The 16,214-nt window shown below is 32.6% G+C and overlaps 3 protein-coding genes across 4 annotated transcripts; all 3 read right to left on the bottom strand.

The window, feature by feature from the left end:
- Positions 1-1,233: 1,233 nt before the first annotated feature.
- LOC143423046 (gustatory receptor 5a for trehalose) lies at positions 1,234-7,746 on the bottom strand. Its single transcript, XM_076894097.1, has 12 exons — positions 7,552-7,746; positions 6,108-6,175; positions 5,875-6,010; positions 5,564-5,682; positions 5,299-5,493; positions 5,106-5,215; positions 4,578-4,748; positions 3,958-4,130; positions 3,527-3,689; positions 3,318-3,407; positions 2,963-3,052; positions 1,234-1,352 (listed from the first exon to the last, which is right to left on the bottom strand). The coding sequence occupies exons 1-12, from the start codon at positions 7,683-7,685 to the stop codon at positions 1,329-1,331; spliced, it is 1,473 nt and encodes a 490-aa protein (XP_076750212.1). The 5' UTR covers positions 7,686-7,746; the 3' UTR covers positions 1,234-1,328.
- On the bottom strand, positions 7,717-9,756 carry LOC143422665 (uncharacterized). Its single transcript, XM_076893467.1, has 5 exons — positions 9,737-9,756; positions 9,610-9,696; positions 9,212-9,463; positions 8,625-8,918; positions 7,717-7,741 (listed from the first exon to the last, which is right to left on the bottom strand). Exons 1-3 carry the CDS (start codon positions 9,754-9,756, stop codon positions 9,241-9,243), a joined length of 330 nt encoding a protein of 109 aa, XP_076749582.1. The 3' UTR covers positions 7,717-7,741; positions 8,625-8,918; positions 9,212-9,240.
- A 2,599-nt stretch (positions 9,757-12,355) lies between these two features.
- Positions 12,356-15,918, bottom strand: LOC143423073 (uncharacterized). Of its 2 annotated transcripts, none has more exons than XM_076894140.1 (4): positions 15,411-15,918; positions 14,001-14,097; positions 13,419-13,706; positions 12,356-13,099 (listed from the first exon to the last, which is right to left on the bottom strand). In XM_076894140.1, the coding sequence occupies exons 1-3, from the start codon at positions 15,543-15,545 to the stop codon at positions 13,423-13,425; spliced, it is 516 nt and encodes a 171-aa protein (XP_076750255.1). In that variant the 5' UTR covers positions 15,546-15,918; the 3' UTR covers positions 12,356-13,099; positions 13,419-13,422. The 2 variants fall into 2 exon arrangements, with proteins under 2 accessions (XP_076750255.1, XP_076750254.1); XM_076894139.1 differs by having other exon boundaries at positions 13,428-13,706.
- Positions 15,919-16,214: the final 296 nt, after the last annotated feature.

Below are 16,214 nucleotides of genomic sequence, written 5' to 3'. Positions count from 1 at the left end.
TTCTAGTACTACGGAGGTTCGAATTAATAAATGAAATTTCTGTAAAATAAAGTTGGGTAATGTTTTCTTAATATCATTTCTAAGGTGCAGCATCAATTGGGATATTCTTCAAATAACTAACCGACTAATAATAAAAAACTTCTTAATTTGTAATATCTGTAAACCAACCGCTATTATATAACATAAATGTAATACAATATAAGCACAAATTAATTTCATTTATGTACAGTTGAAATTTGGGAATGTTATAGGTGTAATTTACGAGTAATTATTGCAAAGCAATTTGTATATTTACATAAATTTTTAATAAATATTCGTATGTTTATAAATGTTGCAAATAATTTTGTAAAATTTTATTTTATCACCCATGGATATCTAAGAGAAATGTATATATGATTCAGATAAATTGTATCTCCTGTTGTAGAGGTAAGACGGAGAAAGATATATAAAAAAGCTATAGGAAAGAGTGAGACAGATGATACCGACTCTACTCTGGAACCCGTGGCGCCATCTCTGTAAAAAGTGCTCAAACTGGTCGCACAGCGTTATCGACAGCGAAGTGAACTACTGAAGCACTAGCGCCATCTCTCGGAGAAGAACTGAAACTAGTCGGACATTAGTTTCACTACTTTCCGCAGAGATGGCACTAGTAGTTCTTGAGTAGTTTACTTCACCGTCGATAACGCTGTGCGACCAGTTTCAGCACTTTTCGAAGAGATGGCGCTACTGGTAAATAAATATAATTTGGGATAATTAATTATGGTAGGTATTAATTAACGTGATCTATCGAAATACGTCATAAAGATGAGGAGATAAGGATATTTATTGTTTTCCACGTTTCGCTTAATATGGTGCTATCATGCTCTTAATTGTCACGCGAAATTTCTAACTCTAATTTCCATATCTTTCCTCAGCTACATTACGTTTTCTATGTGCGAAAAGTATAATTATTCTCATTTGTGTTGTAATTAGTAAACGTATCTTTAATACGTCTGTGAAGTGTATTATTTATTTCTTTCCACTTTTCCACAAACTACATATGGTATACATGTTATCGGTACGCTCGGGTACATTAAAAACAAACAACACCAAGAGGGATTAAGATACAGATAAATAAATAGGTTTTCAATGTTAATTGGAACCAATAATTGTGAGAGTGATTCTGAGTATGGACTGTTGATTATTTATTTGATAATTCTTGTATTCTTATATCAAAGTTTTACCAAAATCACTGATTATCGTTATGAGATGATTAATTGTAAAACGTGAAAGACCAACAATGCTTCAAAGAGCTTCTTCTTTACAAAGAAGTTAACGAATGGCCAAAGTTATACAGTATCCAGTGAGAAGGACTACAACAAACAAAGAAATTGATAATTGAAATTTTATCAAAGCAAAATTGTGCGTATGCTTGGCATTATCGCAGCAGTAGATCATAAGAAGTATCGATTTGCATTAATTTGATAACTGGGGACAACAACTTTATATTGGCTAAGAAGTGATGTAAAAAAATATTGATGCTGTGCTATTTTAAATAAGTTGAACATAATTTATATTTAAACTATGTATAATAAGTATGAATGTATTGATATTTGATTAACGTCGCTGATGAAATGTTATTAAATAGGTGACGAGGCTTATAGTGCATTACGGAATGTAATTGTGATCATTCAGTGCAACGCGAGCATTTCGAAGAGGATTTGCAAGTATTTTTTGCTTAGCTGCAACTTGGAAAACTTGTTTATAACGTTTGATTGTATTTGTAACTTGTTTTTAATTCATTCCCACTTGTATTCAGAGAATAGCATTAAATAAAAGTTATGCGAGTAAAGTTAAACATTAAAAGCATTATGTATAGCGATTGTTCAATGCGAAATAGCAATGAGTAATTTAAAAAGTTAAGTTTTACATTTTACAGTGAAAAGCTATGCACATACGTGTATCTTGATGTTATACATTTTTTTGTTACACAGCGATATCGCAGAATATATACATGAGAAGATGTTTTAATATATTATACAGTTCAATGATTTTATTAAATGATTTTTGGTTTGTCTATCTTGTATATGATTCACAATTTTCTTCTACTATTTTAACATTAGTCATTCTGTTTAATTATCTCTATTTAACATATATATAAATCTTTTACTTTATTAAAGAATTTGTTTTATACAGTAATGGAAAAAAAATTTTAATACGTACCCAATTTTATAGAGTGCACGTTATCTTTGTGATTCCTGAAGATCTATTTCAATTTTTATCATCGAATAGTGCTGGAATTATCATTAATGTAAATTATTATCCTTTTGTTTGTATATCGTTTAATTTAATAAGTGATGCTTGACACGATTTTATTCAACAATATTCTTTTGCAAAACTCTAGGAAAAACGATCTAATATCATTCGCTTAATACCAATCGGAATTTAGATATTTTTATTCATTTCTAATAATATAGTATACATTAAAATCTCCAAAAAGTTTTCTCTTTATAAGATATTAATAACAAATACTATTAGAAATACTTAATTCGAATAAAATAATAAAATAAATAGAAATCCTATTTATTTTAAATATTATATTACATTATAATTCTTATGTACATTGTTATGATATGAAGTAAACTGAAATAAAAGAGTGTAATGTAATAGATAAAATATAAATAAAATTTTGATCTTTTTGAATGGTTTCTAGAAAGTGAAAAATTTAATAAAGAAACAGTTCTAAATTGGGAGGCAATAAGGAGCTATTTTACAAAAATTGCAAGCCACTGTATGTATACACGTGTATATATCAATTAGCTCTGTATGTACAGCTTGGACAATAAGCGTTATTCAGTTGAAAATACGGAAATAATTATGCAAATCCATAAACAAGCGAAATGTTTAGGTGAAAGGGTAGGAATCGAAGTGAGATCCGCTTTGAAAGCGCGTCGAAAGATGTTTGAATACGAGATTACTTCACCTCGCACACACTGCTGTTTAGCGTGTTATTTTGCTGGCCAGAATTGAACTGTACCAGAACCAATTCGTACGTGACTATGGTCCCCGCCACCTGAAACATGTCGTTAGGAAGAATTTTTAAATATTTCTTCCTATTATAAATACTCAATGTATTAAGTTGATGGGAGAGAATTGAACGATTAATTACAATTATAATAATAATTTATGTTACAAGATTAGATTAGGCATTGCAGGAACAGTCTAATATGCTTGTTCAGTTTCTATCCTTAGAAAATAGAAAGTAATTTCTTCTTCGTACTTTACATGTTTAATAAAGAAAGATTTTTGTAAGCCATATTATCGCTTTCAATACGTACAGTTAATACGAGGCTCCTGGTCACCGAGAAGAATTTCATACCAGTTAAGCAAATACTATCTGTTGTTACTTGTGACAAGAATCTCATCACCTACGCCAAACAAAATTAATTGTATTCATTTATTCATTGTATGTATGTTATCGACACATACAGATGTTAATTCTAATATTTATAACACTTGATAAAACTTTGGCTATTCGCATCCATACTTCTGTGGAGAAGCTGCTTCCGGGAACGCTATAGAGAATCGGTGCTGGAAGTAACGATTCGTCGTGAATCGATGCAGCACATAAAGAGACTACAGTAGTCCTCGCCAACAGGAATCCGAAGGAGAAGCCGAAGTAAATTTTCTCAATTGCTCTTCGCATGGGACTGTTTAAAAGTTAAATATTAAGCTTATATGTACTCGTTCGGTGAGTGACAATTGAGAATATTATACAATTATAGACAAGTGTTAGATTTTATACATATTATACAAGTACTAGTATTAAGATAGAGTATACTGAAATTCCTGGTACGATGCGTAGAGGTGTGAATATTAAATATCTTTGAGAAAAGAAATCATTCCCGTTTGTTAGCGTGTGCGTGTATATAGCAGAATAAGGAGACGGCATGCACAATTAAGTTTTGTCATATATACTTGAAAGAGAAAAGTAGTTGTATGCAGATGAAGTACAGATCGGTGGCGAAAGAGAGAAGAACCATAATGGAGATATGGGAGTCTAGTTGTCTTGTCAAGCTTGCCAAATGGTTGTAGTCACTCCTTGCCTCGGCCCACCACCATTCCGACATTGCCTTAACAATAAAATGATACTAACGAACAAAATTCATCATTAGAAATTATAATACATTCCGTGAAAAAATTAAAGAATCACTTTCATGAATCTAAAAACTTTATGCGCTCGATAACTTCAGTGAAAATGGTTACATTGATGTCATTAAGGTACAGCATATTTAGACGATTTTTTAACGACATCAATACGATCATTTTTGCTGAAATTATGACCGATTGAAGTTGGTTTTGGATCATTTCTTCGATCCGTATAAGTGACTCATTAATTTTGTTACGGACTGTATATGTGTATCGTTTAATTACAATAGTTCAAATATGTGCATAAAAAATAAAAGTGTATATTTAATGTCTTCAATACTTACATACCAATGTGATACATATTAAATAACAAAAATTGTCTCGTTTTGTATGCCACGACCTTACGTAATGTTCGAAATATTAATTTAAAAGTATTTATGGATTCGTACCTTGCCCCTTATAGAATACAGGCGATTATTTAGCTGTCGAAACTGATCTGTCAACGCTATGCTGATGAGGATCAAAAACAAATCCACAAAATTCCACGAGAAGGTACTGAGGATGTTGATAATATCCACCATTATTCCTGTCCACAAGCTGTATGGAATTCTGGAAAATATCTAGTCGAACGTATAAATTGATTAATGCGTGTCAATAATTATCTTAAATAATAATATGTTAAATATCACTTTTCATTGTTTCTACATTACAAGTTGTGTAAATTATGTATGTGCATTCTTAGATATCATTTAGCAAGCTTCCCTAAAAATGAAAAAAAATCATTTATCACGTGGCAATGAAAATGTGTCTCATCTAACGATGCACTCATTATTGAAGTATAGTTTCAATAAAATGTAATAGTTACGTTCCGGATAATCATGGATTTTTACCCCTTCGTATCTTTGCAATATTTATTAATTAACGAGATGATATACCCGCTTTGTTTGAAGAGAAAGTAGAGCTACAGAAGTTCTTACCTGTGGAAATTGTGACTGAAAATACACACCAATAATGTCCGAATCGTTTCGAAACTGTGCACATTCTTCAGCTTTGATGTAACCATGGAGTATCGAGAAACTATGCTCAACTGCAACAAGTAATTACATTTAATTGATGTATTAATGTTCAGAAAAAATGAATACAATACGACAATAAAAATATCAAACTTGCCTAAAGCAAATATCATCACCACCATAGTCACAATTTTGAACTTCGTGGACAAACTAGTTTTGGAAACTTTTCTGTGCCTATGTGAAAGCTCTTTTTCAAGCTTTTCCCAAGTTAACATCAAACATGGCCACTGCATGGCCAATTTCAGGAACAGGAAAGACGCGATCAAATTCGTTCCATTAAAAACGAATGTGGCTTACGTACGCAAACGATAAAATGTATTATTTGTTGGTCTAAATATAAAATCATATCTCAGATGACTTACTCATTTTTGTTGAATTTATCCCAGTAGAAATTATCCTGAGAACGTTAAAAACGGTCATCATCGACGAACCAAGAAACGAAATCGCACAATATATGAATTTTGGACTCCGCCAAGTAAACCTAAACATTAGACACAGTGATTGATACCTAACTATAAGATTCCGATATATTTATTTATGATTTATTTGTGATTTATTTATGTGGATGGAATTGAGTGTCGGAAGGAACATTTACTTTTTTTCACCGAAAAGTAAACTAATGACGAGAAGGCGACTGATTAATAATTGCTTCAACAGCAATTAAGCAAATTACCTGAGGTACGATGCATCGGGAGTATTAATGCCGGACACAGGAAACATGGAAAAGCATTGTGCCAACATAATTATTGGCCTCATGGACGCGTGTAAACTGTCAGTCTTTGGATTGAAGGTACTGGCAGAGGGTGACACTGAAATCGAATTCGAGTATCCAATTCGATAACTATTTAATGCAAATTTAAGTTTTTTTTGTAGTGTAGTGATGTATAAAAATTTCTTGTAAATTACTTCTGATGGGCTCTACTTCCGATTTTAGATTTCCGAGTTTGCCAAACAGCGAGCTGCTTTTAGCCGACCTGAAAATTCCATTAAATGCGTAACATAGAATTGTTAACGTTACCCCGGTGGAAATACAGAATTGTTGTTAATATACAAGGTGAATTATTACAGATTACCTAATCATGGTGTTTGAATTAAAACATTTACTTAAGAGAGTGGAATACATTGACACAAAAACGCGGTTTATACTTGACTCGACAAATTGTTCTTTTACGTGGTCATAGAGCAAGCTTATTATGACAATATTTCAATCCTTATTCTATCCACAAAATCATTTTGTGATTAAATATTGAAATATTTATGGTACAATAAGGGGGTATTGTATAAACAGATAGCACTATCTCAGTGTAGTGTTCAACAAGAACGAAACGTGTAGATCGATTTCTAAAACCAATAACAAGAAATCTGTTAAAGGTGATAATCTGTAATGACTCACCTTCTATGTTACAGTATTTTTCACACACGAGATCGAGACGTGAATTTACAATTTTCAGTTAGAACATCGTTCGGAGCTGTAGTGAAAAAGCAAGCGCACAATAAATGAAACTAAAAAAGCAAAAATAATTGAAGCATGATAAATTCACGATGAGTTTGATAGCGATGATCTATAAACCTTCCACTATGTAGCACGTCGCGATCGACGGTGTGCACGCTACAGGATCGCATGGCGAACAGAAGATAAACTCGTTATTTCTGCGTTTTATCATGCGTCAAGGAATAAGGGTGGAGGGTGTTTTATAGACAGCTCTAGGAATCTCGGTAAACGTCCGTTTGGATAACCATTGGAAAGTTTGGCCTGCTCGTATGAATTGCTAGAAGGTGTAAAAGTCAGTGTTAGATAAACGGCTTGATGTAATAAAAAAATAATGTATTGTTGCAATGATTATTTAGCATCTATCTTATGTTAAGAATACATATTAATTATTTTTATTGTAATTCACAGAAATGGAGAAAATAATAATATTTGTTAACAAGGATTTTGGGATTTTTAAATATTTCTTTATCTAAATTTTTGTTATAAAAGTTGTACCACAAAGAAATAAATTTGTATTCATCCTGTAAGACTTTGCAAAACTTAAGAATGTGCATGATCTCGGTATACATTGTTAAAATACACAGTAAATTAATTTTCTCAAGTGAGGGTATGATCACACTACGTTTAATAGGCGCTATCGTCCAAGCTATGATTGATTTTTTCGTGTTTATTCATGTCTATTAGCGACTATGCAAACAACGAATAGCTAACAAACCAGGTAGCGCGAAGACACTGACCATAATGATATTCAATTATAATTAATTTGATTTTAGCAAAATATAATTTAACAAGCACTGCAAAAATAATGAAAAAATCTTTGTTTCTAACAAATATATGAAGTAAATATAATATACGTACCTAACATTGACAGACAATTTGTTTTGATATCTCAAAGCTGGAAGAGTCACAGGGTGCACTCCATCTAATGACCATTTCCCAATATAATCGTTGCTTGACATTTTGTTCATATCAATTCGACCGAAGTTAAACATTCGCACAAAATTTATCGCTGATCTACAGTTTCAGGATGTGAAGTAGCAGCAAATCACTGAAAACACTATTTTCAATTATTTAGCACTTTCACGTATATACATAGTTACCACAAAACATGACGAATGACAATGAGTGCCAGAGCGGACGCCGGAGTGTCAATACCGTGATTGCATTTGGAACGGTCGGCAGATCTAATTAAAAGGGTGCGAAATGAGACGATAGAGAAAGGAGCAACGATCAGTGGTAAAAAGTGCGCGGTGCGCTTAAAATTTTAACACCGTTGTAAGGAAATAAGAAATGAAATTTAGATAAAAGAATCAGTGTAAAGATATTACAGCTCACATAAACACAAACTTTTTTATGACTTTGTAAATATACAAACAAGTGTAAAACTTAACAGTTAAGTATGATCAGTTGTGCGAAGCGGGGAAAAGTACGTGTGTTAATTTAAAAATAGTAGAATTAAAAGTGAAGGATTGACATATCACGTGACAAATGTTACTTTCTCGGTCGTAGGACGCGTCAGAAAATGAACTGAAAGATATACGAGCGGGTGGCACGAGCTATACGTATATCGCATTGTTTATATAGCAGGTATATAAACTATGCCGGAGAAATAACAGATATGCACTACTGTACATGGGTTTATCTATGAGCGGACATTTGACACACTTACTGTTAATACACGGGGTGTCACATTTAAATCAATCTCCTCGAATACTTTCGAAATTATTAAACTTTATTCTTTTTTCCCTTAACATTTAAAATGTCTTTGAATCGGGTGATGTAGGACTTTCAGAGGATACTCAAATTCATAATGCTAAGACGTTTTTACAGCTTAAATGCTACCCTTACAAATACACCTTCTCTTCCAAAATTAATACGAATACGTATAGCTCTGAGAATACTCTGTTATCATTTCTTTAGCACCGTTTTACCTCTGGGACACTGGTGTTACTAATAGATGATTGCATGCTGATAGTAATGTTTAGAAGTAAATGTCAAGTACTGCTGTTTTTCCTTCTTAAAGCAAGCTTTCCTTGGTGTTTATTCAAATCTTTAACGATTCGTCTGTTAGATTTATCAATAGCGGTGCATCAATCATTCTTTCACTTTACTATTGGTTTGCGTTTCCGAAGCTAGCATACGGGAGATTCTCCGTTAATATATATTATAATTGGTAATCTCTGTTAGTATATTTTGCGATACCAAATTTTGTATACTCCCATAATCTGAAATAAATAGGTACGATTAACATCATGATTAATTGAAACACAGAGGTATCACAGAAATTGTAAAAAATGTTGAATGGTATGCTTAAACGTTCTTAGCAGTACATTATTTTATAACGTCATAAAATTAGTAAATTATTATAATTACTATAAGTAAATGCAATTTACTTCTACTGTACATTAGACTTAGTAATAATGTATCATCATCAAATGCGTAATTACCGTTTTAGTTGAAAAAGTACAACGAAATGGAAATAAAACAACAAATCTACGAAAATAAAAAAATCGTTTACAGTTTCGTGCGGACACTAATAATGTTGATTTATCGTGACGCAAAAGCTCGTTGCTTCAGTTTTTCTTTCACGCCGATGGTATTCCGTATACGCGAACAAACGAAACTGACAGGCTGTGTAAACAGAATTTTTCCATTGTCACAAGGCTTGCATTTGCTTCCAGTGAGAAGGGGTGCGTATGTGGATCTTGTCCCGCAACTCCGACCCACTTTAATATCCTTGCCTTTGTATCCGTAGAAACTGATAAATGCTCTGCATCGTGTATTATGTTGTATAGACTCAAATTCATATATCCTGTAATGTGGTCTTTAGTTGATAATCGACTCTTCAAAGATAACTCAAACAGGTTCATTTTCATACTACCAGGGTGTGAAGAGCTATAGCTCAGCGTTTCTTACCTTTTTTGTTCACATTCTAGTTCGAAACGGAATATATATATATATTTTTTTTCCTTTCGCAACGGCTCCCTTTGATCGTATCGTTCTCTTTGTACATATTCCAAGGGATGTTATTTTTTATCTCGACGAATAATGTTTATCCAGCATGAAGATCCGTGTTTTACATCCCACCTATAATGTTAAAGGGAACAATAGATCATTAGAGATTATCAGTAAATTACATTTCACTCCTAGAATAATTAACAGTCATGTTTTAATTAAATATTCATGCGACATGAAACAACACGAGACAGCGATTAAACTTCAACGATCGTTTTCTATCTGCTCTTAGATTTGTTTACGTCGACTATTTGCAGAATAATTGCACTTTCAGGGACAAGATGACTATCGTAATAACAATTAAGAAAAAGCGAATGTAAGGATAAAAATTATATTAAAGTGATAGTGGATTCGTATATATGAATTATATTATATTTGCATGTTCTTCCAATATACGAATACGGTATACACGGTTAAAATCCTGATCATTTTCCAAATATAATAGTTTTAACCCTTTTCGAGAGAGCTATTGGAGTATGTAAAATTAGCTTTCACTTCTCTGATATTATTTTATATAATTGAATTCGTTCTAATAACATTAGGTTCCACATTTTCTTGCGACAAGTAGTAGCTCGTAAAGGGTTAAATAACAAACTTAATCACGATAGCTACTCTTGTACACGCAACATAAAATCATTCATCGATCGACATTCATTATTTATTAGTAATAGTGTCGCTTTATCATAGTCCGTTATCTGCGCTCATTTTCCTATCTGTGCCCTTAAATATTTCGAAGTGTACATATTAGCGGTCTGATCCGAATAGAAACAAAAAATTATGAATAAATCTGATGTTAGCCTCACGTACTTCAGTAAAAGACTGTAACGAAAGAAAAATTCAGTTTTTCTCTTAACGATATACAATTAATAGTTTTTAGTCGGTACTATATTTTTAAATAGTTACTTATTCGATCAGTTATCCTTCACATAAATAATATTACATGTATAGAGGAGCTCAATGCTGTTTACTTGTATTTCTCTTCTTACAATACTATAAGTGATCCTTTAAATTACAGAGAAACTCTAGTACATCTGAAACACAATATTATTACGATATATTTGTAACATTAAACAATTGCTTATGCAAATAAGTGGTGTACCTTTAACAAGCAATTGTTTTCATACAGGGCAACTCGGTAACAAGTTTTAACAACTTACGCTATGTACCCTGTCATTTATACGTAATCGTAGATAATTACAATATAATACTTATCGTTAAATAACTGCGGAATGCATATAGTATACTTTTCTATTTCTATTTTATTTCTTTAATTACAAATTGTTACCTTTGCTGATTGGAGTAAACGTTATCGCGACAACGTCTTCTATTCTATCCCTTCGTTACATTTTGTTTCGGTACAAACTATTTCTTGCTAATAACTCATTCTTCTGGAATATTTAATTATAATGAAGATAATATAAATAAACAACTAATCATTTTAGTAATATTCTTATTACCTTCTATTTCCTTTTATAAAAGAGTCTTAATATATTAGAATTTTTGTTAATTATTAATGAAAATATTTGAAACACAAAGTTATAACACTAGGTAAGGTAAGAATCCTCTTAATTATCAATCTTGTTCCTCGTAATACAGCATTATTCGGTATTGGAAGTTCGAGCTTTGTTTGAGTCTGTGTATATAAGCGTCCATTACTCTGTCCAAAATCATAAACAATTATGAAAAATGAAACCTAAAAAAACAAAATACTTCTATTAAAAAAATAAAATTTTCGAAACAAATATAATTGGACAAAGGTCTATTTCGAATATTTAAACTCTCCATTAGAAATATTTTTTATTATCATTAATAAATTTAATCATATTTTCAAAGATTAATTAAAACAGAATTGTCAATAAATTACCTTATCCAATATTAAAAGTTTGTATAATTTAAAACCTAAATAAACTTCGTTGGCATTACTATACAAATGATTAAGTGCTAAAATTAGGACCATACACAACATTAGGTATCTAACAAAGTATACAAATACTTGTGAGCTTGAAGAGTTACTAAAAATGTTAGTAAAATATTTTCCACTGATGTTTCTCAGTATGTAACACATTATTTCTAAAATAATAAATAAAAATTTATTTTTACACAGATATTTATCAGTAGATCAATGCTTAAATGTAAAGAATATTTATACAAAATTTCATATCACATGAATATATTGTACTTATGTATAAAATGTATTATACTTGATTAGAGTATGAATATTGTTTTACTGATTCTATACAAATTATAGTAATAAAATAAATGTTTCATTAATTTACAAATCGATTTCAAAATGACTTTTAACGTATTCTAGAATTATATTCTTTTTTAGACCGATTCAATTCAGTGTAATTTTTTATACTGAATAGAATTGTATATGTACATGCATGACATTCATCAGATGTAAAAAATGTAAACGATGAAATTTAAAGATGGATTACAACTCTTGTCAAGACGAAGAACTTATCATCTTCTAGTGCTGTGCACTAAATAAGACGTGCGTAGTACGGGACGTGTATGTGGAAAACTACATACACGTCACTGTACTATATACTTTAAGTTACATCCATTCCATATGTACATACGTGTAACTGTGTACCATACCGAAAATTTGAGAAAATAAATGTGAAAGACTTGTCTTGTGAGATTACAAGTACACCGTTCCTTGATTTATCTGATTGAAAATGCATACATAAAATTTGTCGGTGTACACAGAAGAATATTGTGCATATTACAAACATATTTGCGTAAAAACAATAGCAATGAAGTTAACATTTTCATTTCTATTAGAAAAATTAATACACGATGAAATTCGGTGAAGCCACGTACAATAGATTCAATTAAATCAAGGAATGAGAGATGTTGAAACCTACTATATGAAACGTGTTTGTAAGTATCGAACTATGTATTTATTGACAGTGTGCCGCTAGTGTCACTAAATTGTCTTCAACATTGTTTTTTTTTTATATTACCTACTTAACAATTGGTACTGCACGTTAATAATACTATTTCAGTACATATTGTGTTTACGCCTCTGCGCTCTGTTATCAATTACGAATTGTTTGAGTCCTATTTAATAGCGTATTTAGCATTCGCGTTAAAGTACGCTTATAACTAATGTTTAACTATGAGGTAACTACAGATACGCCAACATAGCTACGTGATTCAATATGTGCATTTGAGGCCATTGAGAGGCAGCTCGATGGTTTTTCAACTCCCTCATCGTAAAGTATCAATCGACACTTTTTTTTGTTGTCGGTGGAGCTCACATCGATGGTAGACGCCGTCGATGCGGTGATCAAAGTATTCACAAAAAGGAAACCAGGGTCACGTCAACCCTGCTGTTTCGAGGTACTCGGTGAGTTCGGATCTTGCCTGTTACTGTTCGATTGACCTGCAATTAGGCCGTTAAGTCATATAACATCGACATATTTTGTTTACTTACCTTCAAGGAATTATTTCCTAAATATGATATCATGGATTTTACTTTTTAATACAAAAAAGAAACAAAAATATGGAAAGAACAGTGCAGAAAGTAAAGTAATACTAGCCGTGTAATTGACTAACTATCTATTCGTCACTCTAAAGTTAAGTAACGTTAAAGTGTATTTCGGTTTTGAAATTATTCCATACAGTTCTCCATTTGTGATCAGACAATCATTTTTCTTTTTCTCCGTGATGTTGAATGAGTATTGAAATAGTTCACCGCTCACATGGCTAACCTGTCTCCACTGAAAGCTTGTCGAAACGATCCGGTAAATCTTCAGTTTCAGCCTGACGGCGCAAATACTCCGTCAAGGCATTCCTCCTACCGGTTCTTTCAGTTGAAAGAAACTCTTTCATTCCATTGTCGCTTTCGTACACGCCTGGCGTGCACGCATCACGCGTATAAGGTTTTGATCCATCCTCTGATGTCCCTGGATCTTTTGTGCCCGGTTCATTACCAATCTCTTCGGGATGAACTGATCCCGATCGTCCAGATGTTAACATCTTTTTCAGTGCTGCGGACAGAAGAGATTGTTTCAATTACTTCGCCGTAATTATCTTAATTATTTCTTGTAGTATCGTTTGAAGATGAAAATTTACGATGTTATCCTTTTTCAGAAGCCACGAGAACGTTACTTCTAACTTTTACCACTGCGATTACCAGATATTAGAGGGATGAGAGGGGATGTGAGAGGGATTAATGAGTCATACAATAAAATAGTGATACGAGTATTAATGAAAATGCGTCTGTTAGCATAGATACATACGGGTTAAATCAAAATTGAACACAAAGTCTGAACAAAAAATACCTTTTCTATACTCGAGACGTTGTTTTCGATCTTTTTTGCGCGTCCAACGGTTAGTCATCGAAAACGACAAAGTAATTTTTCCCTGCCTCTGCTTCACCTATTGTAAATCATTGACCATAGAGCAAAACAATTTTTAGAAAAGAGAACAGGAAAATGTAGAGGTATAACGAATTAGAAGGATTTGTTTGAATTAATTTAAATGTTTCTACTCATGGCAGAAGAGTAAGGGATGATAACGATTTTTGCGTATCCGTAAAATATTAATTGTGGTCCCGTTTGTTTTGTAAATGATCAACTATCGTATCCACTGTTTTAGTAAGTCATTTTTCCCGCCAAAGTTTTCCGCGCTTTCGTGTTTGAACGGGCACTGGAGAATCGGCTCGTGTCGTTGATGATACGAATGATGATGTATATGTTACTATTTATGTACCATTGAATGCATTTATAAATATTTCATTGGAAATCATAAATGAAACATTATATGTCCTAGTATAAATATTCATATGAACATAATTAGAGAGCTGTAATAGAATGTAAAAGTATACGCTGAAAAGAACAAAAATATATAAATTCATTTTTAAGGTTCTTAATTCCTAATATTCTTCAACAAAACATCGAATCCAAGAATATTCTTTAAACTTCTTTGTTCTTAGCATTGTTAAAAATTTACTTTTTTCATTATTCAATACCGAAATCTCTATTTAATTCTAAATACTATTGATCTATTAGCATATACTTCTTTTTTAATATAATGATAGATCAATAAAGACAGAAACAATTTGCTTAATACATTAATTAACATTTGCCGAAGCATCATGTCAAAACTATTTGTGATTAGTTATTGGCATTGACAAGTAATACAAATAATATCAATGAGTGTATCATTTATTAACACCATTACCTGTTCAATCTACGATCTTACTCCAACCATAACCCTGAGAAACCCGTGATCGATTCGTAGGTACCTTTTGGACACAAGTACAACAGAATATGTGTACCCTACGTCAGTAACACGTGTTTCGACGCAAAACTTGTCGGCACGCAAGATTCACAACGTCAAACGTTTGATTATCGAATCAACAGTCCCCATTGTAGTCATACATACCCATATATCTAAACCGTCACGTAAATACAACAATCGGTAGTACATATAAAATAAGATGACAAATGAAGCAGTAGTATCCGATGCATGAATAAAAAGAGGATGTACACCAAAGTGGGACAAGCATAACGTACAATAGCTAAAAAAAACAATAATAGAAATGATTACATCGAAAGAATGAACGCGTCTCTATGGAACATCGAATACGTATGAGTATATTCGTCGAAAGACCAACATCATAGTAGAAGTTGGCTGTAAACAACGAGGTATAACGTTACGCTTGATATTGTAACGATTCACTGACTCACCATTGAGTTGTTGATAGCGTCCCTCTTCCGTATGCGTAGTTCTGTACCGCCGGGCACCGAGTTACCAACATACACGTCTGTAGTAGGAGCTTTACTGTCAGCGTGGATGCTATACAGCGCATGCCGTTGTAGCATGCCGGTTCTACAATCGCCCGCCTGTGAATCGATACTGCGCGAATCAAAGTACACAACTGTTTCGCGTGGATAGCATAGAATGAAAGATTACGTGCGAGACGATGCCAGCCAAGATGCTGTAGCCAACGAAATTTGCCAACTAGTGGACACGGCGAACTATGCGTTATTAAAACGAGTCAGACATCAGTTGTCAGTTCACAATTTATCGAGCGATCGTAATAATGCTAGAACGTGGTAAAAGGAGGAAAGAAAACTATGCTCACAATCAAAACGGTGTAATAACTTCAGAACTATCGTTGATTGATTACAGTTCGTCCATAAAACGAATGGGTCATGGCGCTAGCGGCGTCCATTTTCTTTATGCCGTGAATGTCGTGCTCTTCAATACCGACACAGTCATATCCGAGCTATGTCGATAATCAACGAACTAGACAACTGAATTTTGAAAGTCGCGCATGTCTTTTTGTAACGAACGTAACATTTTATTCGCTGGTTGCTGATATATTCGAAGGATTTGTGATATTTATTTTGTAAATATTAACAACTTTGCTAATACTTATTTGTTTCAGATGCAGTTATTTACTAAACCGATTTGAGTGTATTTTTACATTCGTTTTATGCAAAGAATTTCGTTTGAAACAATATTGGTTATTTTACACATATTCTTAC

The sequence above is a fragment of the Xylocopa sonorina genome, chromosome 4, assembly GCF_050948175.1.
Source record: "Xylocopa sonorina isolate GNS202 chromosome 4, iyXylSono1_principal, whole genome shotgun sequence".
Taxonomy (NCBI): domain Eukaryota; kingdom Metazoa; phylum Arthropoda; class Insecta; order Hymenoptera; family Apidae; genus Xylocopa; species Xylocopa sonorina.
Note: the sequence above shows the minus strand (reverse complement) of the source record. Positions and strands in the feature narration are given on the sequence as shown.